At 24.1% G+C, this 17,934-nt stretch overlaps 1 protein-coding gene across 2 annotated transcripts; it reads right to left on the minus strand.

Annotated features, from left to right (window-relative positions):
- Positions 1-479: 479 nt before the first annotated feature.
- On the minus strand, positions 480-10,716 carry LOC145835504 (caspase-6-like). 2 transcript variants are annotated; one of them, XM_082943138.1, is made up of 7 exons: positions 10,620-10,716; positions 8,929-9,138; positions 6,672-6,787; positions 6,285-6,476; positions 5,697-5,865; positions 4,485-4,571; positions 480-1,931 (listed from the first exon to the last, which is right to left on the minus strand). In XM_082943138.1, the coding sequence occupies exons 1-7, from the start codon at positions 10,687-10,689 to the stop codon at positions 1,756-1,758; spliced, it is 1,020 nt and encodes a 339-aa protein (XP_082799264.1). In that variant the 5' UTR covers positions 10,690-10,716; the 3' UTR covers positions 480-1,755. The 2 variants fall into 2 exon arrangements, with proteins under 2 accessions (XP_082799264.1, XP_082799265.1); XM_082943139.1 differs by lacking the exon at positions 8,929-9,138 and having other exon boundaries at positions 10,620-10,715.
- Positions 10,717-17,934: the final 7,218 nt, after the last annotated feature.

The following is a 17,934-nucleotide window of genomic DNA, read 5'->3' on the forward strand; positions in this document are numbered from 1 at the left end:
TTTTTTTCTGTCACCCTGTACTTTAGATATTTTGTTTTACTACTCTTCTACGTTTTATAAGTTATAAGCTGTAACATTCATTAAAACACAGTTACTCAAGTAATGCACAAAAGTTGCATAATATAGTTGTACTAAAACAAAAAAAAATTAAGAAAAGAATTAGTCAAATAAAACAGTTATAAGAAACTATAAAATAGTACGAGTATTAAAATAATAAAATTTATTAAAAACTTAAAATAAACAAACAGGTGAAATTGGCGATAAAAAAAAGAACTACTCTTGTATAGAGGAGTGTTAAATCTAAAAACTTACGATATAGTTCACTAACTTTTAAAGGTTCAAATGAATAAATGATTTGAGATAAAATATTTAAAATATTAAACTTGAAGACAATAAGGCTTTAAAGTAATAAAAAGTGCATGGAAAAATTTTTACAAAAATATAAACACACTAGACACTTTTAGAGTAAAATGTGTAATATCCGTTATTGTTGAAAGTATTTCATAATTAAAAAATGACATACATAAACTAAATTTAATCTTTTAATAAGTTATTTATGGCATAATGTTTGAAATAATTTAATAACAACTACTATGATTACTTTTACTTGAAATGTTTTCTAGGTTGTATGTGTTCTATGATTATATATAGTTTATGTTATGTAGTTAATGGTATGTTATATCAATAGTACACTTAATTATATTTAGGTAATCATTTGAAATTTAATTCCAAAAAAAATCTTATAAAATTTCATAAAATAGTAACATTACTTAAGCAAGTTTTAGTCTTTACAAGAACTATTGGAAGATGATTTGAATGCAATTTAAAAGAAAATAAAATTAAAATGCTAAAAATCTAGTATAAATGAGCCGCTTGTACATTTAAAAAAAACAATTACTGTTTGTATGTTGATTTTTTTAAGTTTGGTTGAAAAGCAAATACAATTTTTAAAAGGAAATATAGCTGTCATTAACACCATAGGGGTGGTCCAACATCCGCTTAAGAAAAACTAACTTGAAAGCTCTAATAGAATATTATACAACGATTTTTTACCAACTTTTAAATGTAATCAGTTTAGTATAACGTTTTCGATCCATGTGTATGGAAAATAAATTTTTCATTGCTGATTTTCTACAAACTTTAAAAGTTCTCAATCATTTAATAAGCAATTTACCTCAATTTTTTAGCAAGTGTTCTTGAATTATATGAAAAAATCGTTAAAATAAAAATTATATGAAAAGCATATTCATCAATAGAGTTGTTTACTATTATATTGTTAAATTAAGATTAAGACTTAGAAAATTTGAAAACGATTGCTTAAACAATGTAAGATAAGAAATATTTTTAATGAAACAGTATTTTTTTTTACCTCTATCATTTGGTCCTTTAACCTATTTAACTGTTAGTCTTTGTACCTTTATATCAAAAAATCTAATTTGATTTTTCAAATGATAAAAATTAACTGCTAAATAAGCTAAATATTATTAAAATGAGATAAATTCGTGAAAAAAAGCCAGAATATCCTATGGCCTTAATTGGTAGTGAGTTTTACTAGCTGTTATTTCAATTACCATAAGCTAGTTTTAATCTTTAAGATTTTCTTTCTAAGCAATAATTTGGTTTTACGCAAGGAAATTAAAAATAAACTCGAGAGCCTTTTATAAAAGACTTAGCAAAAAAATGCAAGTAAGCTACGCTTTGTCATCGCACAACGAGGGATTGTAATACAGTGACGTTTCTTAACAAAGAATAATTTTAAGGAACAATCTGTTTGAAGTAGAGCTTCTTGGTGAGAAGCGACATGAAGCAAGGCATCTGCTTCTTCCCTATTGAATCGAAATTGTAGCTCCTCTCCACGCACCTGGCCGCCACTAGCTGGTTCACTCTCGTCAGTACTTGCGTCATTTCCCACCTGTCACCCTCTCCCTTGTCTTTAAATTAAATAAAAAACCGTTAAGGTTGCTTATTTATTTTTCAAACATTGCATAAAAACTAACTTTTGGGGGTGTGTTTTTTAAGCAGGCACTGAAGTTATTTATTTTTCAAACAAGTTTTTTGCATAGTTTTGTAAATTTTAGATAAAAGTATTAGAGTAATATGAAAACTATAATAAGATTGTATTTTAATTAAATGTACAAGTTTAAAATTGAAGGTACATTTTATTCGATTTTAACAGGTCGGTAATAACTAATTAATTGGAAAAAAGTGGAAGGTTTAAAGAAGTGGGCAATGGTAATTGTTTTAATTTTGATTAAAAGGTATACATTAGCTTAGCAAATTACATATTTTTAATGCTTAAAAAAATCAGTTTAACTTTTTTTATAAAAGTTCTAGTTGAAGTACAATAAAAATATATTATAAGTACAGAAGTCTTAAAGATTACAAAAGATGTATCTGCTATTTTAATTTCACATGGTTTGTAACAATAATGCTATGTTTGCTTAAGTTAAATTTATGCTAGAAAAAATACGATAGTAGAACTTACTATCGTATTTTTTCTAGCATAAATTCAACTTAAGCTACTAACTTTTTATATTAATTTAAGTTTTAGTATTGTGCTTTAGTAATTCATTGTTTTATAAAAGCAATCTATTTTTTGAAAAAAATATATAGCCAGGTAACATACTCAATCTAATTACTTATGACAACCAAGCAGGCTAACAATAAAACTTAGAATTTAAACAATAATGTTTTCTGAACACATGCTAATTAAAAAACTATTCAATATGTCATTTTAAAATATTCATCAGTTTTATTTTTCCATAAATTTGTAAATAAATAAACCAAACAAATAATTGTAATTACTAAATTTTAATTGTTTTCTAAACTCATATTTTTTCTTACCTATTACAAATGCTTAAACTTTGATATGAGCTGGAACCAGAAAAACAATACATATTTTATACAACTTTCAAAAACTGTGCAATGGCAATTATTTTTCATTGATGCATATAAAACTATAAAACCTTTTCTAAAATATAAATTGGCTGAGGTGTTTTGTTTGTAATTACTGAAAAAACTTTGAAAGGATATGATGTAATAACATGTTTTCTGGAAAATATTTTAGAACTTTATGTTTTAAGTAAACTATTTATCTAAATCCAACTTCAGCATCTGATTATTAAATAGCTTAGCAGTAGCAGTTATAACATAGTTAGATCTCTAATATATAACCTTATAAGCTATTAAACCCTAGAGATTAAGACAAGGAAAGTCACTTGATAAATCTGAACAAATATTTTGTATGCAAATAGTATATTAACTTACGGCGTTTTATGCTAGAAATAATTAGATAGCTCTACAGAATCAAAACTTTAAAAGTATACATATGATATTTTTTTTTAATAAACCTTATAAAACTTTCGAATTTTTATATTTGATTGCTACCGTAAACATAAAAATATTATTCTACAAAATTTCTAAAAAGTAATCAGCTAACCGTACAGTAACTATAGAGGGCAAATTTGTTTAACCTGCCATGTAGGAGATTAAATACGTACATAATGGTTTCATATTTTCGGTGAGTTATTGGATTTTTTATATAGAGTTATATTAAAATTTTGTATAGCAAAGTTTAAAAACTAACAATGTTATCAAAACTAAAAAGTAATAAAATAAACACTATTATATTGATTTTAATAGTCTAAAATAAACAAATATTATACTTTTGGACAAAATAAGCTATAAAAAATTAAGTTTGATAAAGTAAGTTAATTTCCGAATTAAATCGTTTTAAATAGTTTATGCGGAAACAAAAGTACTGCTGTAGTGAAATGATGAAGTTTTCAAGTTTTATTTATCAAATTTTTTTTTAAAACTAATGTTATCAAGTGAAGAAGTAAAAAGTTTCTGCATCATTTCACTACAACAGTACTTTTAATGTTCTTCTTATTAGTAATTTAATGTGAAAAATTATCATTCTAAAACTAGATAAAATGTGATTTTATTTTAGTTTTATATATTTTAAAAAATTGATTTCATTAATAGTTATTGCTAATTAAATCTAGCTGATATATAAGACAATAAATAACTATTTTAAAGCTTAAGTAAGAAAGTAGTAAGAAGTTTCTGCATTTTATCTAGTTTTATTATGGCATTTTTCACTTAAATTAATAATAAGAAGAATAAACTCTACATACTAGGGCCAACGCAATTTAGAAAACATTTTTTTTAAAGTAGAAAACTTATCGAGATTATTTATCTTTAAACAAGCTCCATTGACTTTTCAGAATTAAAACAAAAGCACGTTTGAAAAAATATATTATAATTTTTTTTTTTTTTTTTCTGCTTTTAAATGAATTTTAAGTTAAAAATACGCCAAGAACCTCATATCCCTGCTTGAAAAGCCGAATTTGGCCCGAAGACCGAAGTTTTTCTGACCCTTGATATAGTGTGTGTACCCCTTTCAATACCTTTTACACAAACGTGAAATTTCGATTACCTTTAAAGCAATACTAAACACATAGCTTCAATAAAAATCAAACCTTTAGAAAGGATCATTTGCTCTATAGACTTGCAGAGATCTTGTATGTACCATGATCCATGCAATGTATCTCTATGAGAGTAGAACCCTTAAATTACATAAATAAATATTATTTCTAATAAAAACTTTAAATTTTTATGTACATAAATAATAAGTACTAAAACAAATGTGTAATTTATCTTACTGGTAAATTTTCAAAAGGAGGAAACAACAAAAAACTTTGAGAACAGAAAAATTAAGACAACAGTAAAAATATATTTATTGAAGTTTCACTTACAGTCTATTGATAGTGTTTTTAATAACTATTAAGGTTTAAAATGTAAATTTAGTAAATAAAATGTAAAAAACTGTAGGTTTGTAAGTAAAAATTTAATGAAAAACTTTTAACATAACAAGCATTATCTAATATATAGTTTTTTTAATTATGTAGCTTTCAAATTCGCACGAGCGTACAAAATTCCACGAGGGGACAAAATTGCACGAAGACACTTTTGCACAAAGGGTCACTTTTGCGAGAGCAAACAAATTTTCCACGGAGACATTTTTACACGGGTTGAAATTTTTTTAAAATATTTTTATTAATTTTAACCTTTTTTTACTATCATTGTTACCCCTAACCCTTACCCTAAATCAGTAACTTTTTTTTTTACTATCACTGTTACCTCTAATCCTTACTCTTGGTCGGTAGCTTTTTTTTTTTTTATTAATTTATCTTTTTTTTTTTTTTTTTAATATAATTTTTGTTCTGTTTCTTTTTTACTCTCGTCCAAAATGACCCTCCGTGCAAAATTGTAACTCGTGCATATTTGTCTTCGTGCAAAAGTATCTTCGTGCAATTTTGACCCGTTTCCTTTTTAAGTTTATGCTATGTACTACTTAATCGTTTATCTAAAATATTCATACCTCTAAATTTAAAAATATATACTTGTTACATTGTTTACAAGTTACTAAACAAACAAATTTAACAATAAAAAAACTGAACCTAATGAATAATTAAACAACAATTACGACAATTTCAGAAATTTTAAAATTATTTTATATAATTGTAGAGTAATCGTACTACTGAAACTGAATTCAACTTAAACAATTCCCAAAATAAATAATGAAAAGGAATATTGTTACTTTTGTTATTTCTAGAAAATAAACTAGTTTAGTACAATTCTTTATGACATAATAAACCAAATAAGTTTGAATAAAAAAGTATGACACAAACCGTTGGCAACTGAATAGCAAAATAAAAAATCAGCTCCGGCAGGAACTGTTGGCACAACGCCACGATCTACATAAACAGTGCGTCCATTTATCACTTCTTCAGTCACCACTCCATCCGTACTGTCTGTACTGTCCAACAGACCGATTTCGTGCTTCTGTCCCCTGCAAGCCTGAATATGATGATTATTTAAGTATAATAGATTTTTTATGTGCAATAAATACAAAGTACTAATTTAGTTGTTTATTCTAGTTTTTAAAATTGCTTGTAGTATCTTAATTAATTTAGCTTAACTTAGGCTGTCATATTATTCTTGCATTTGTTACAAAAAATACTTATTTTGACTTTTTAAATTTTATAGTATTTCAACCAATAAAGTATTTAAAACATTAAGATTACAAACATTCTTGGTTCTAAACTTAGTTTAATTTTATATAACTTAAATCAAAATAATTACTTTATTAATAAACACCACGCTAGAAGTACTATTATGCTAGTTGAACAAGAACAAACAAATAAACAATTATAATGCGAAAAGCTATATAACCATTCATATAAACATGTTTAAAATGCATTTGTACACAACCAAACTTGAAAAATGAAAATTTTTGGTTTTCCATTGAGAGTTGGGCAGTTATCACCTCTAAAAAGATCAACAAAATCTTTAATGTCAACGCAATCATCTGTTGAGTATATGACACCTTCTTCTCCATGTGACATTAGAGCCATCACAAAAGAATTACAGTTAGTATGATCAGTTTTTCTTGCCAAGTTAAGTATTGACTGCAATTATTCATATGTTAAAGACTATTTTGTATAGATTTTTTAGTCAAGAGTAACACAAAATCTAAGCAACTGTTTATATAAATCTAGCTAAACTCTTACGAAAATCTAACCTACAAACTCTAAAAAGTAGACAAAAAAAGAAATAACTTAAATTATAAAGTATTAGGCATTTAGAATAACAAAAAAACTAACTTGTTTCATTTGTTGAAATGTAGCATTATACATGTAATGAACAGTATATCCAAGAGATTTTAAAGTATTGCTCAAGCGTTCGCCATCTACTTTAGTACCGTGCCTAGTGTTCATTCCTAATATTATCAAAAGAAATATTAAAACGTGTAAAAATATGCATTTGTAAAACTTAAAAACTTAAAAATTTAAAAACATGCATCAAACAGTGAAATTTTAAAAATTAACTTTAAAATTTAACACTTTAGAGAGATTTGAAAATCAGTTTTTTTAAAATTTTTAACCAAAAATAATTTTTTGTCATGTATATGTTAAGGCTCACTATCAAAATTTATTTAAACTTTACAATCTATTGATTTATAAGTAAAACAAATACTAAAACTTATAAACCTATTAGTATATTAATTGAAGTATCATTTTCATAATTGCTCACAATCAGAGATATTTTAGGACATAATGATCAAAATGTTTATTAATTTGAATTTTTTACAAAACAAAAACTTGACTTTGTACAATTAACTATGCTACAGTTGTAAATCAAAACTAATTTAGGCAGACGTGTTATGCTCATTTTGTTAATTAAAAGTAAATAAAACATAAAAACAGTATATACATCAAATTTAAATAAATGTTCTTTAATTCTTTTAAAATCAGTACAAGGTAACAGTCATCTATAATTTAAATAAACCCCAAATTTTTAAAACTTAGCAAAACAAACTTGTAAATTTTAAACCGTTTTTTTATTTTTTCCAGTGTCCAAGAAAATGAGAACTTCTTTGTTCAGACACTAGATAATAATTTATAAGTATAACAAAATTGTTGTAAAAAATACAATATTGCTTAAGCTTCCTATGAGTAAGGTAAATTCAGTAAAACCCTTAAGAGCTAAACGCGCTAGCGTTTACCACAAAAAAGGGGACTTCCCCAAAATAAAGGTAGTTCCTACCTCAGGCCCAGGATGACTACATAACAAAGGGAGTAAAAAAATAATTAAACAACAAATATCTGTTGTCTTTTATTTAGGTATTTTGTATTTATACTTGTTATTATTCTATACTAGCTTAAAGTTATAACAATAACTTATATTACTTTTATACAATTTTGAAGCTCATTTTTCAAATACATTACATACTAAGATACTAATTTTAATCAAGTTTATAATTGTCATTACCATATCAATGTTTAAGAGAAGATTATCTAAATACAGTTTACAAATACAATAAAAATTCTTGATAAAAACTAAAATGCAAAAATATACTTTAAAAAAATTTAAATTGTATAAAACTTCTTTATATTTAAACATCTAATCAATGAGGATTATTTTAAAGTATTTTTTCTTTAGAAATTTCATAAAATATAAAATTATCATGTGGTCAAAAGTACAATTATGTGTTTATAAAATTCAAATACATTGGTTAAAACCTTTTACTAATTAACAATGGACTTAAAAAGGTTAAGGGCATAGGGGGGTCCACCTTTATTTTTACAAGTTGGTCTTATTTTATACAGTTTTATCTGAGCTATCAGACATTTTTAACAGCTTAAAAAAATTCAATCTTTTAAATATAAGTAATCAAAGTCAATGACTTCAATAGGTTCCTAATGGAAGGCGCAAACCAAATCGCAAAAAAAATACTATTTCATTAAAAATTTTCTCCTTAATTTTCTAAATTATCACAGAAAGTCCATTATTAATTTTCAAAAAGATTGAATGCAGGTCTTATTTTTATTTTGTAAAATATTTTTTTTTATAAAAAAAAACACTTTTTTTTTTCTTTTTTTTAATCTAAAACTTTTGTTTTTAATATTATTAAAATCGCAACATTAAAAATCTTTTAAACAATTAAAGAAACATTTCCTGAAAGTTTGAGGTCTATAGCTTTAAAAATGAAGAAGATAGATTTTTAGTGATTTCTTAAATTTCTGAGAAAATTGACCCCAAAAAATTTGCAGTCTTTACATTTGTATTGGAAGCTTTTCACAAAAATTATGCTGTCTCAAAAGTTGAATGATATTTTTCAATTCTATAAAAACTTGCTCGAAATTTGTACTTCAAGCTTTAATATAAGAGCCAATGTTATTTTTAGTAAAAAAGTTGGACCACCCCCTTCCTATGCCCTTAATATAGATTGAAATAAATAATTTAGAAGAATTTATTCTGATTAAGAATTTTAAAACAGCTAATAGTATAGAGAGTAAAAAATACAAAAATTAACAAAAATAAAATAATAAAAATATATACAAATTTTCATAAACAAACCTAATCTATCATCAAAATGCTCATTGTTGATAATTAATGCATGACCCATACAAGATTTGCTCATGTTATACTCAAGAGCAGTGAAGTAATCAGTTTTACTTAAGTTTTGCTCAGAGTGTTTGATGTCTGAATGACTGGTCTTATCCTCTTTATCATTTAAAAATGTTTTTTTGAGTATTTTACTAAGACTAGCATCTACTACAGTGTTTTCTGTACAAAAAAAAATGTCTGCAACTTTGTATTTTTTTATTTTTTTCAAAATTTAAATTAAATAGACTACAACAAAATTTTAAGGAACTAATAATACTTAAAAACATTATTAATACATTTTTGAACCAAGAAAGTAAAGCTATTTTTTACTATAATACAACTTTTGTTGCTAAAAAATAATCTATAATACTACTCTTTTAGTATTTTTATTTTTAAGGTAATTTTTTCTATGTGCATTGTGCAAAATTAAGTTTTATTAAACTTTAACTATCAAATTAATGATTTATACAAATCTACTATGTTAAAATTTTTAACTAAAAATATTTTAAAAATGATATGTTATTATTAAGATAAATCAAAAACAAACATTTAAAAAGGATAACATTAGTATAAACTTTAAATTCAGATTAAAAAATATTTTGCACTATTATATATCTCTATAACTTATTTTTTTAAACTAATTATCCTTTACAAAAAACTTTGAGATATTTTAACAGAAGAAAGATAAGACTTAAACATAAAAAGTTGAAATCTTTACAAACAATGTCATCGAACATATCAGTTAGAAATACTATGGTATTCAAAATTTATAATGACTAGAAAGTCTTTGATTCAAAAAGTAATAATTTATTTTACTAAAAAATTTAAAAAAAAAGTTTAACAAGAAATGAGTTTTATTAACTCATTTATCTGTAATAACATCTTGATGAGAAAACTATTAAAACTTTAAGAGCATAGGGCAAGTAAACCACTTTTTTCAAAATTTGATCTTATTTCCTTGAGATTTATATAAGCTACAAGTTTCTTTTTACAGACTTTAAAAATTTTAAATAAATTTTGAAATATAGCCTGTCAAAATTGGAGAGTACAGTAGGCTCCTTATGGGATAAGAAAACTAAAACAGAGTATAAGTTGAAATCACTAAAATCTATCTCATCTTAAGTTTTTGAGATAGTTATTACAAACTTACAGGAAATGTTCCTTTAATTATTTATAAAGTTATATAGGAAAAAGATAATAATCTAAATATAAAAACTTTATGAAAAAAAAAATTGTTTTTTTTAATATTTGTTGCGACAGAACTTTCTAAATATTGCAAGGAACATTTCCTGAAGGTTTTAAGTAATTATTTGAAAAAACTTAGGAGGACAACTTTTTTTAGCATTTTAGCTTGCTCCACTTTAAGGAATCTACTATACTCTTCAACTTTAACCTGCTATATCTCAAAAATAATTTTGAATAATAAAAATCTGTAAAAAGTAACTTTTAGCTTAGTTAAAACTCAACAAAATGAAACCAAATAGTGAAAAAAGTGATATACACCTATGCCCTTAATAAATTCAGTTTGTTATTACCAATGAACATTTTAACTTAAAAAGACTAATGATGTAATGATCTTTATAACTATTTTTTTGCATTAGTTTGAAATAGTTTTAACAAACTACAAACAGATGAAAAATAATATTTAACAGTTTACTTACTTTGTTCTACACTACTTTGTAAGTCATTGACTTGCATCAAAATATCTCCAGCACTTAAAGGTCTGCTCATTCTTTAGTCACTGTTGTTATTTATGCTAAAAACTTTAGTTTTTAACAAATTTGTTTGTTTTTCTTTTAAATTTAGAAATAGATTAAAACTATGGTATAAAATGTAGATGTATACTTTATCTACAACTTTATCTTATTCTTTATTTAGTGGTTAACAGTTTATTGGTTTTTTTAATGAAGGCTTAGCAATTTCTAAACTTTAGTTTTATATTTAAGTGTAATACTTAAATTATTAGTTAAGATTAATGATTTCTTTTAATAAATATAATAACTTAGAACAAAGCTTTCTTTAAAAGTTTAATGTATTATCAGTTTCAGTGTTTTTTTTTCTTTAATCCCTGTGCTCTGTTTCTTTATAGGTACATTTTTAGGTTTAGATGTATGAGTTAATAATAAACAACTTTTTTTTGTATATGTGTGAACAAGTAGGTTTTGATATTTTGTATACTGATGTATACTGATATTTGAATGTATACATTTTTGTATTAAATATTAACAAATGTGCTTAGAATTTGATTGTGAGTAAAAATTAGTTTTTATTAAACACTTATTTAAGTTTAATACTTCACAATTTTATTAAAAAAATAACTTTTTTTTTAATGTTTTCCAAAATTACTGTGGCCTGTTAAAGACTAATTTTTAATAAACATTATATAAAGTAAATTTAGCCTACTACTTAAAATAAGCAACCAACCCTTAAAGCTGTACTACAGTTATCAATGCCATTCTGATTCAAAAATGCATTTTAAAAAGACATAGTTTAAAATGTTTAGATTTTTTTACTAAGTATATTGTCATAGACTTCTTAATCTTATTGAAAACTGTTTTGGTAAACAACCAAAAGTTTAGTTTAGAAAAGTTATTGAATGTACAACAATGAAAACTTAATATCTACTATTGATAAGCTAATTAACAACCTGGTTTATTTTTCATTCAATAATTTTGTTACATCAAGATTTTTTCAGCTTAAAAATCTGCTTCTTTTAGTAAAATTTAAAAAGTTTTGTTTGACAAAGTTACTGCATGTATAGTAATGAAAACTTGTATAAAGACTATTTATGACCTGAGTAATAGCAAGATTATATTTTCAATTCAATCTTTTCAGCAACTATGATGCAACAACAAAAACTAATACCTACTCTTTACAGGATTACTAATTTTTGAAGCAAACAAAAGCTACATTACACTAGCCTGAGTTAATAAGCAAATTAAAAACTTTAAGTATTATGAGCAAAAAGTTTTAAAAACTTACTGTTAATCAAGTTTAAATACCTTAAATTTTCAAAATAATAACAAAAGTACTTAATGAATATCTTTAAGACAAAAAAAAATTAAAGCTTTAGATTAAAAACTAATAATAATAATAAAATAAAAAAGCTACAAAAACTAGCTTAAAAAATAAGAATATTATCTGAACTAGACTGAGTTTTTAGAAAAATCTAAATTAGTCTAAGTGTGTGGCAACCTAATTTTATGCTGACTTATAAACTCTTTTTTTGAATAAAGTTATTATCAACTTTTATATTGGTATATTTTTGTTAAATATAACAAATTAATGTTTTCTATAAATTATTAGATTATAATGTTTTAAGATTTATAAGTTAAACATACTATAAGTTTCCACTCCTTGAGGAAGAAAAGCCAACTACCTAAAACTAGTCTGATTTTATATGAAAAAAATCTATAAGCAAATACTTGAAAAAAATGTCAAGATTAATTACCTATAAATACCAAAAAACAAAAAAAATAACTTAAAAAAAAAAGATAGCATGGGACTTAAAGAAATATTCAAATTAGCTAGAGTCTTTTTGAAAAAATGGTTTTGCAAATTTGTTTATGTAGTTGTTGAAGACTTTAAAATGTTATACAGTACTTATTCACATATCTGGACTTCACTTACTAGGACAGTTTCGGTCAGAAGAAAATTAAAATTTTCAATAGTAAAAACAAAAATTCATTCACTAAATTTCACAACTTTTAAAGTTCCATGAGTTTTCGGCTGAAAAACGTGAAAAACTATAAAACAAATGTCTAGTCATTCTTATTTTAGTAAAACTTCCAATAAAAACTAGTTTGTTAGGAGTGATATGTTACTATTAAATTGACTTTAAACTTAGTCAAAGTTTCTCATTTTCTTTCTGTCTGTTTTTTTTTTTAATTGAAAAAGATAGATTTGAAATAATTTTTGTTTTTAAAGATAAATATAATATATATTTTCTCCTGAACAAAAATTAACCTTTTTTAAAAACTAATAGTTAGGGCAGGTGGAATTTCAAATGATGAATTTAACTTGCTTGACCCTCAAAAAACGTATATAGTTGCAGAAGGATAGTAAGTCTGAAGTTTTTCTACCTTAAGAAAAATTAATTAATTAATTTTATGTTTAGCTTTTAAATCTATCATTTTATTATATGTATATATTAAAATATATATATATTTATATAATATATATTTTTATATAATATAAAATATATATATTTAAAAAAAAAAATTACTAACAATTAATATGTATTTTTTTTACTATAACACTTTTATTATGCATTGCATTATATGCAGCAGTTATAAAATGAAAAAAAATATTTTTTTGTAGTTATGCAGACATGTTTAAAGAAAAATCTTGCCCAATCTTGGATAAGTGAATAAGCACTGTACTTGCTTAAAAGTTCTGCATACTTTAGGAGTCTCTACCAACGAAACTACTCATCTATTACTAAAAGTTATTTTGCGTAATCGGTGTTCAAAACTAAATTCTAAGACCACAATATCGGATCATTTTACTAGTGTTTTGTTAAAGGCTGATTAAAGTTGCTTATGAACAACAAAAAAAGTACTAAAAAATTTTACTCTAAGGACCTGTTTTGATAAAAAAAGTTTTCGTTGTCGAGTAATACACTACGTGTAATGCGAATACAATTTAATGTCTTGTCCAGGACAAGATTTTTAAAACTAAAGATTCTTTAAAAAGGATTTTCACAAACGTTGTTTATTTTTTTTAACATAAAGTATGCTATAAGAAAATCTTGTTAAAAATTTTGAGTCTAAGTTTGTTTTCCTAAAGTTCTTCCTATCCCATAAAAAGGTGAAGTTATTTAATAAAGTTGAAACTAAATTTAAATAGAACCAATTATAAAAGCACAAATGTTAAACTATGTCAATAACATTATTATTTAAAATAAGATCATGAGTTTAAAAAAAATTGTTTAAGTTATTTTACTTTAAGTGTTGTTTTTATTAAGTACAGCTATCTCACTATAAGGTTTAAATTAAAATATTTAATAAATATTTAAAAACAGCATGATAACTGGATAATATAACATAATTTTGATGGCTTGTTTTACTTAAAGTTTTTTTGAAACTTTCTTAATAAACGTTTACAGAGTGTTTAAAAGATTTTAGGTTGTTTTCGCTAAAAAAAAACGATTTGATAATTCCATAGTTTACAAAAAAGAAATACTACCCTAATTAGCTATCTAGTAGGATTTATAACACTAACTTGTCTACTAAGATTTTTTACTATTGAGTTAGTAATTATGATCCTCATAACTCTTTAAATCATTAAATTAGTAAGCTATAGACAGATCTACCTATAATTTTAAAAAATCTTAAAAAATTCAAGTTTTTTTGAAGTATGTTTTGTTAAAAGATCAACTGAACGAAAAAAGTATAAAAAAGTGACATTTAGATAGTATTTTCATACCTTATAGAGAGTAGAATACTAAAAATGTATTTGAATCTAAGAACAGTAATTTGAAAGATACATTGATAAAGTATAATTAAACATTTCTGTTCTAGATTTTAGAAGTTTTTTTTTTTAATTTTAGATCAAAAGTAAATTACTTGATTTAGTTGTAAACATTTCTTATATATTTATAAATCTACTTACTCTTAAAGTCTTAACTATAGTTGTTTTAAAAAAAATATTAAAACTAAAAGCAAAGCTATTTATAAACTTATAAGTTATTTATTTTTTTATCTAGACAAACTAATTTAATTTTAGAGAGACTTTTGTAATTTTTATTTAGTTTTTTGAATGTTTGTCTAGAATTGTAATAATCAATAATTAAAAAAATATAATATTATTTTTAGCATATATTTTTTAAGAGTTAAAATAAATTCTAGATTTTAAAACTATAATAAGTTAACACAGCTGATTTTACGGTTTCAGGCAAACATTAGTTTACTACTTATCTTTATTTAGAATTTAATCACTAAGTTCATAATAAAACTTTTTTTTGTATGTATTTTTCATTTGAGGTTTGAAATTTTTACTATTATAATTATTTTTTTATCTAGATAAAAATTGTTAATTTAATTATATTAATTCTAAAAAGTATGTAGTTTTACAATCCGAACCATAAAACATTTTCAACAGTATGATTATTCATATAGAAAATAAAGTTACAGTAACGTCACTATTTTAGATAAAAAATCGAGTTAATAAAGCTCATTATGTTTTATATCTTTTTATTTTTTGCAGATAAAAAAACTATATCTTAATAAATTTATATTTAATAATGTTCAAACAACAACAAAAAAATTTATCTAACACTTATATTTACCAAAATAGGAGAAAACGGGAACCGATTATTTCTAACCCACTATCATTTCTAACTCGATCACTTCTAACCCGATCATTTCTAACCCAATCATTTCTAACCCGGTCACTTATAACTCGATCATTTCTAACCCGATCACTTCTGACCCGATCAGTTCTAACCCGGTCACTTCTGATCCGATCATTTCTAACCCGATAATTTTAAACCGATTACTTCTAACAAGATCATTTCTAAAAAGATCATTTCTAACCCGATTTAACCCAATCATTTCTAACCCGATCATTTCTAACTTGATTATATCTAACCCGATCGTTTCTAACCCGATCTAACCCGACTGTTATTAACCCGATTTGTATTAATATGTTTGTTTATTATTGTTTTTAAATAAGGGTTTGTTTTTAAAACAAATTAATCTCAACAAAGTTGTTTTTTCAATGAAATTTATTTTTTTTCAAAGAAAACTTAATGTTCAGATAGCTGTTGTTAGACTTTAATTTCTGATATTTATTGCTATTGGAAGTTTGTTATCCTACGCTAGACCCAGGCATCAAAATTTGGGCCACTTAAACTGAACGACACTTATCAAAGAGACGAAAACTTGTATACCTTAAAATCAAAAACTATAGTTTTATCTAGTTTTTATAGATTGAGAGCAAAAGAAATTGACATTTTAGTACAATACTAATTGATTTATTTATAATTTAAAGAAGAAGGTTTTTTTTAAATTTGTTTTTAACTCCATAATAAGCAAGTTTAACACCAATTCTTTCATCTATCAGTGAGTTGCAATAAAACCAAACATAGCTGCACAATCTTTCTTTTCAAACAAAAAAATTCTCTTAAAAATTCAGCAACACATATTGAGGCGATCTAGTAAATTATTTAAATTATTTTAGTGCAGCAATAAGCAAAATAATCTGAATCACGCACCTCTTCATTAAAAGAAGGTTCATGGTTACATTTATAAAATTTATTTATAACATACTAGAATGTCAAAATTTAAGCAAACTACAAAGTTTATGAATAAAATTTATTCTTGTTTAAACATCAACCGGATATACACATCCTGACTTTAAGAGTTAGGTTCTGTACATTTGTGCAACCTTTTGGTATTTCATTATTATTTTATCAACTATTTTTGTCGCTTTGCCAAATCATAATCGATACAATTAAAACAAACATTATTGAAATTAAGGTACAGACAATTGTAAAAAAAAAATCAAAAATTTAAGTGCATCGACTAACCACTAAATTTAAGATTTAAAGACCAAAGCACATTATGTAAACAGGTCAAATAAATATCTATCGAAAATATTGAAAAACCTTTTATTAATTACAAAGGAAAGGCGTTGCTAATAAAATCAAAACATAGAATGAGCCAAATTTTACATATTAAATTAATAGTTTATAATGGTTTATTTTCGTTAGGTTTATAAATCAATGGTTTTTTTTTCGTGTTAATTGATTATTTTAATAAAGTTCAAAAATGGATTATTAATTAACTGTAGTTAATTATTTTTTAAAAGCATTAGGAAAAGTAAAAGTCTTCTGTATTCTAAGAATTAAATATTAAGTTTTGATAGTCATCAATGTAAGAAATATAATGAGTATTGCAGCAGTTAAAAACTATTCTCTACCTTTTTTTGAAGATATTCTATATCCAGATTGGCAGGTTGCATTAAAATTTAGGGAGAATTTCAATGAAATACAACTTTTAAAGAATATTAATATCAGAATATATGAAACTTGAAATAATACAGTTAGTAAAATTTAGTAATCGTAATTAGTATGATGTTTTCGTTTAAAATTATCATTATTTAATTGTAAGTTCTTAAAACGAAAGTGTATACTGTTTAATAAGTCAAAAGTAGAGGTAGAAGTTTTTTTAATATTTAGAACCCGTCATTTACTATAACTTAAATTTAAATATCTTCCTTTTAGCCAATAAAGCTATTGTTTCACATGTTTCCAAAAACACAAAAACTTTAGATTATTTGCGATATTTAATTATGAAATGTAAGTATAAGTTATTTGATTAATATATATATATAACTTAAAACCTTTAATAAAATAATAAAATTTGTTTGTATTGTGAAACTCTTTATTGGTTTAAATTTCTAATGAAGAAAAAACTCATGACATTTATAGAAATTTTAAGGTGCAAAAAACCCCGAGAATAAAGTCAATAGACTTCAAGCTAGCTTTACTGTAATGAACAAAAAGTAAATATGTTGCGTGTGATAATCGTCTGAAAAAATATAACTAAAGGAAACAAAGAAATTTATGGAGTGTTTATAAACTTCTGCTCCTAGTTAAACTTAATTATGTATAATTTATTTATTACTACATTTCAAAATGTTTTTTCAATACTTATTTCGTTTGTACTTACGTTATTTCAACTGTTCATAATAAAGTAAATTAAATAAAACTATGTCAACTAAAACACTAATTTAAGTCGTAATTGAAATATTTTGTATATTATATAGACTTAAGTAATGGTTTTGAAGATTACCTGGGCGAGATTTGATTAACCTCGGACTTGTTATACAAATAAACATGTCTGTTTAATTTTCAGTAACTTTTTTTTTGCTCTAGGACTAATAAGAATTTATTAATCATGTGAAATCAAGACTGTCAATCGACGTAACATACTTTTGCGGTTTGTTATATGACATAACTGTTTTAATATC

Source organism: Thalia democratica, chromosome 5, assembly GCF_965202585.1.
Source record: "Thalia democratica chromosome 5, ktThaDemo2.hap1.1, whole genome shotgun sequence".
Lineage (NCBI taxonomy): Eukaryota > Metazoa > Chordata > Thaliacea > Salpida > Salpidae > Thalia > Thalia democratica.

Bases quoted from the DNA above. Each gene is read 5' to 3' on its own strand.
- LOC145835504 (XM_082943138.1), bottom strand. From the start codon at position 10,689: ATGAGCAGACCTTTAAGTGCTGGAGATATTTTGATGCAAGTCAATGAC. The intron at 6,788-8,928 runs GTTTGTTTATGA...TGATAATATTAG, and splicing joins GCATTTTGATGATAGATTAG to GAATGAACACTAGGCACGGT. The intron at 1,932-4,484 runs GTTTGATTTTTA...TTTAATTTAAAG, and splicing joins GCAAATGATCCTTTCTAAAG to ACAAGGGAGAGGGTGACAGG.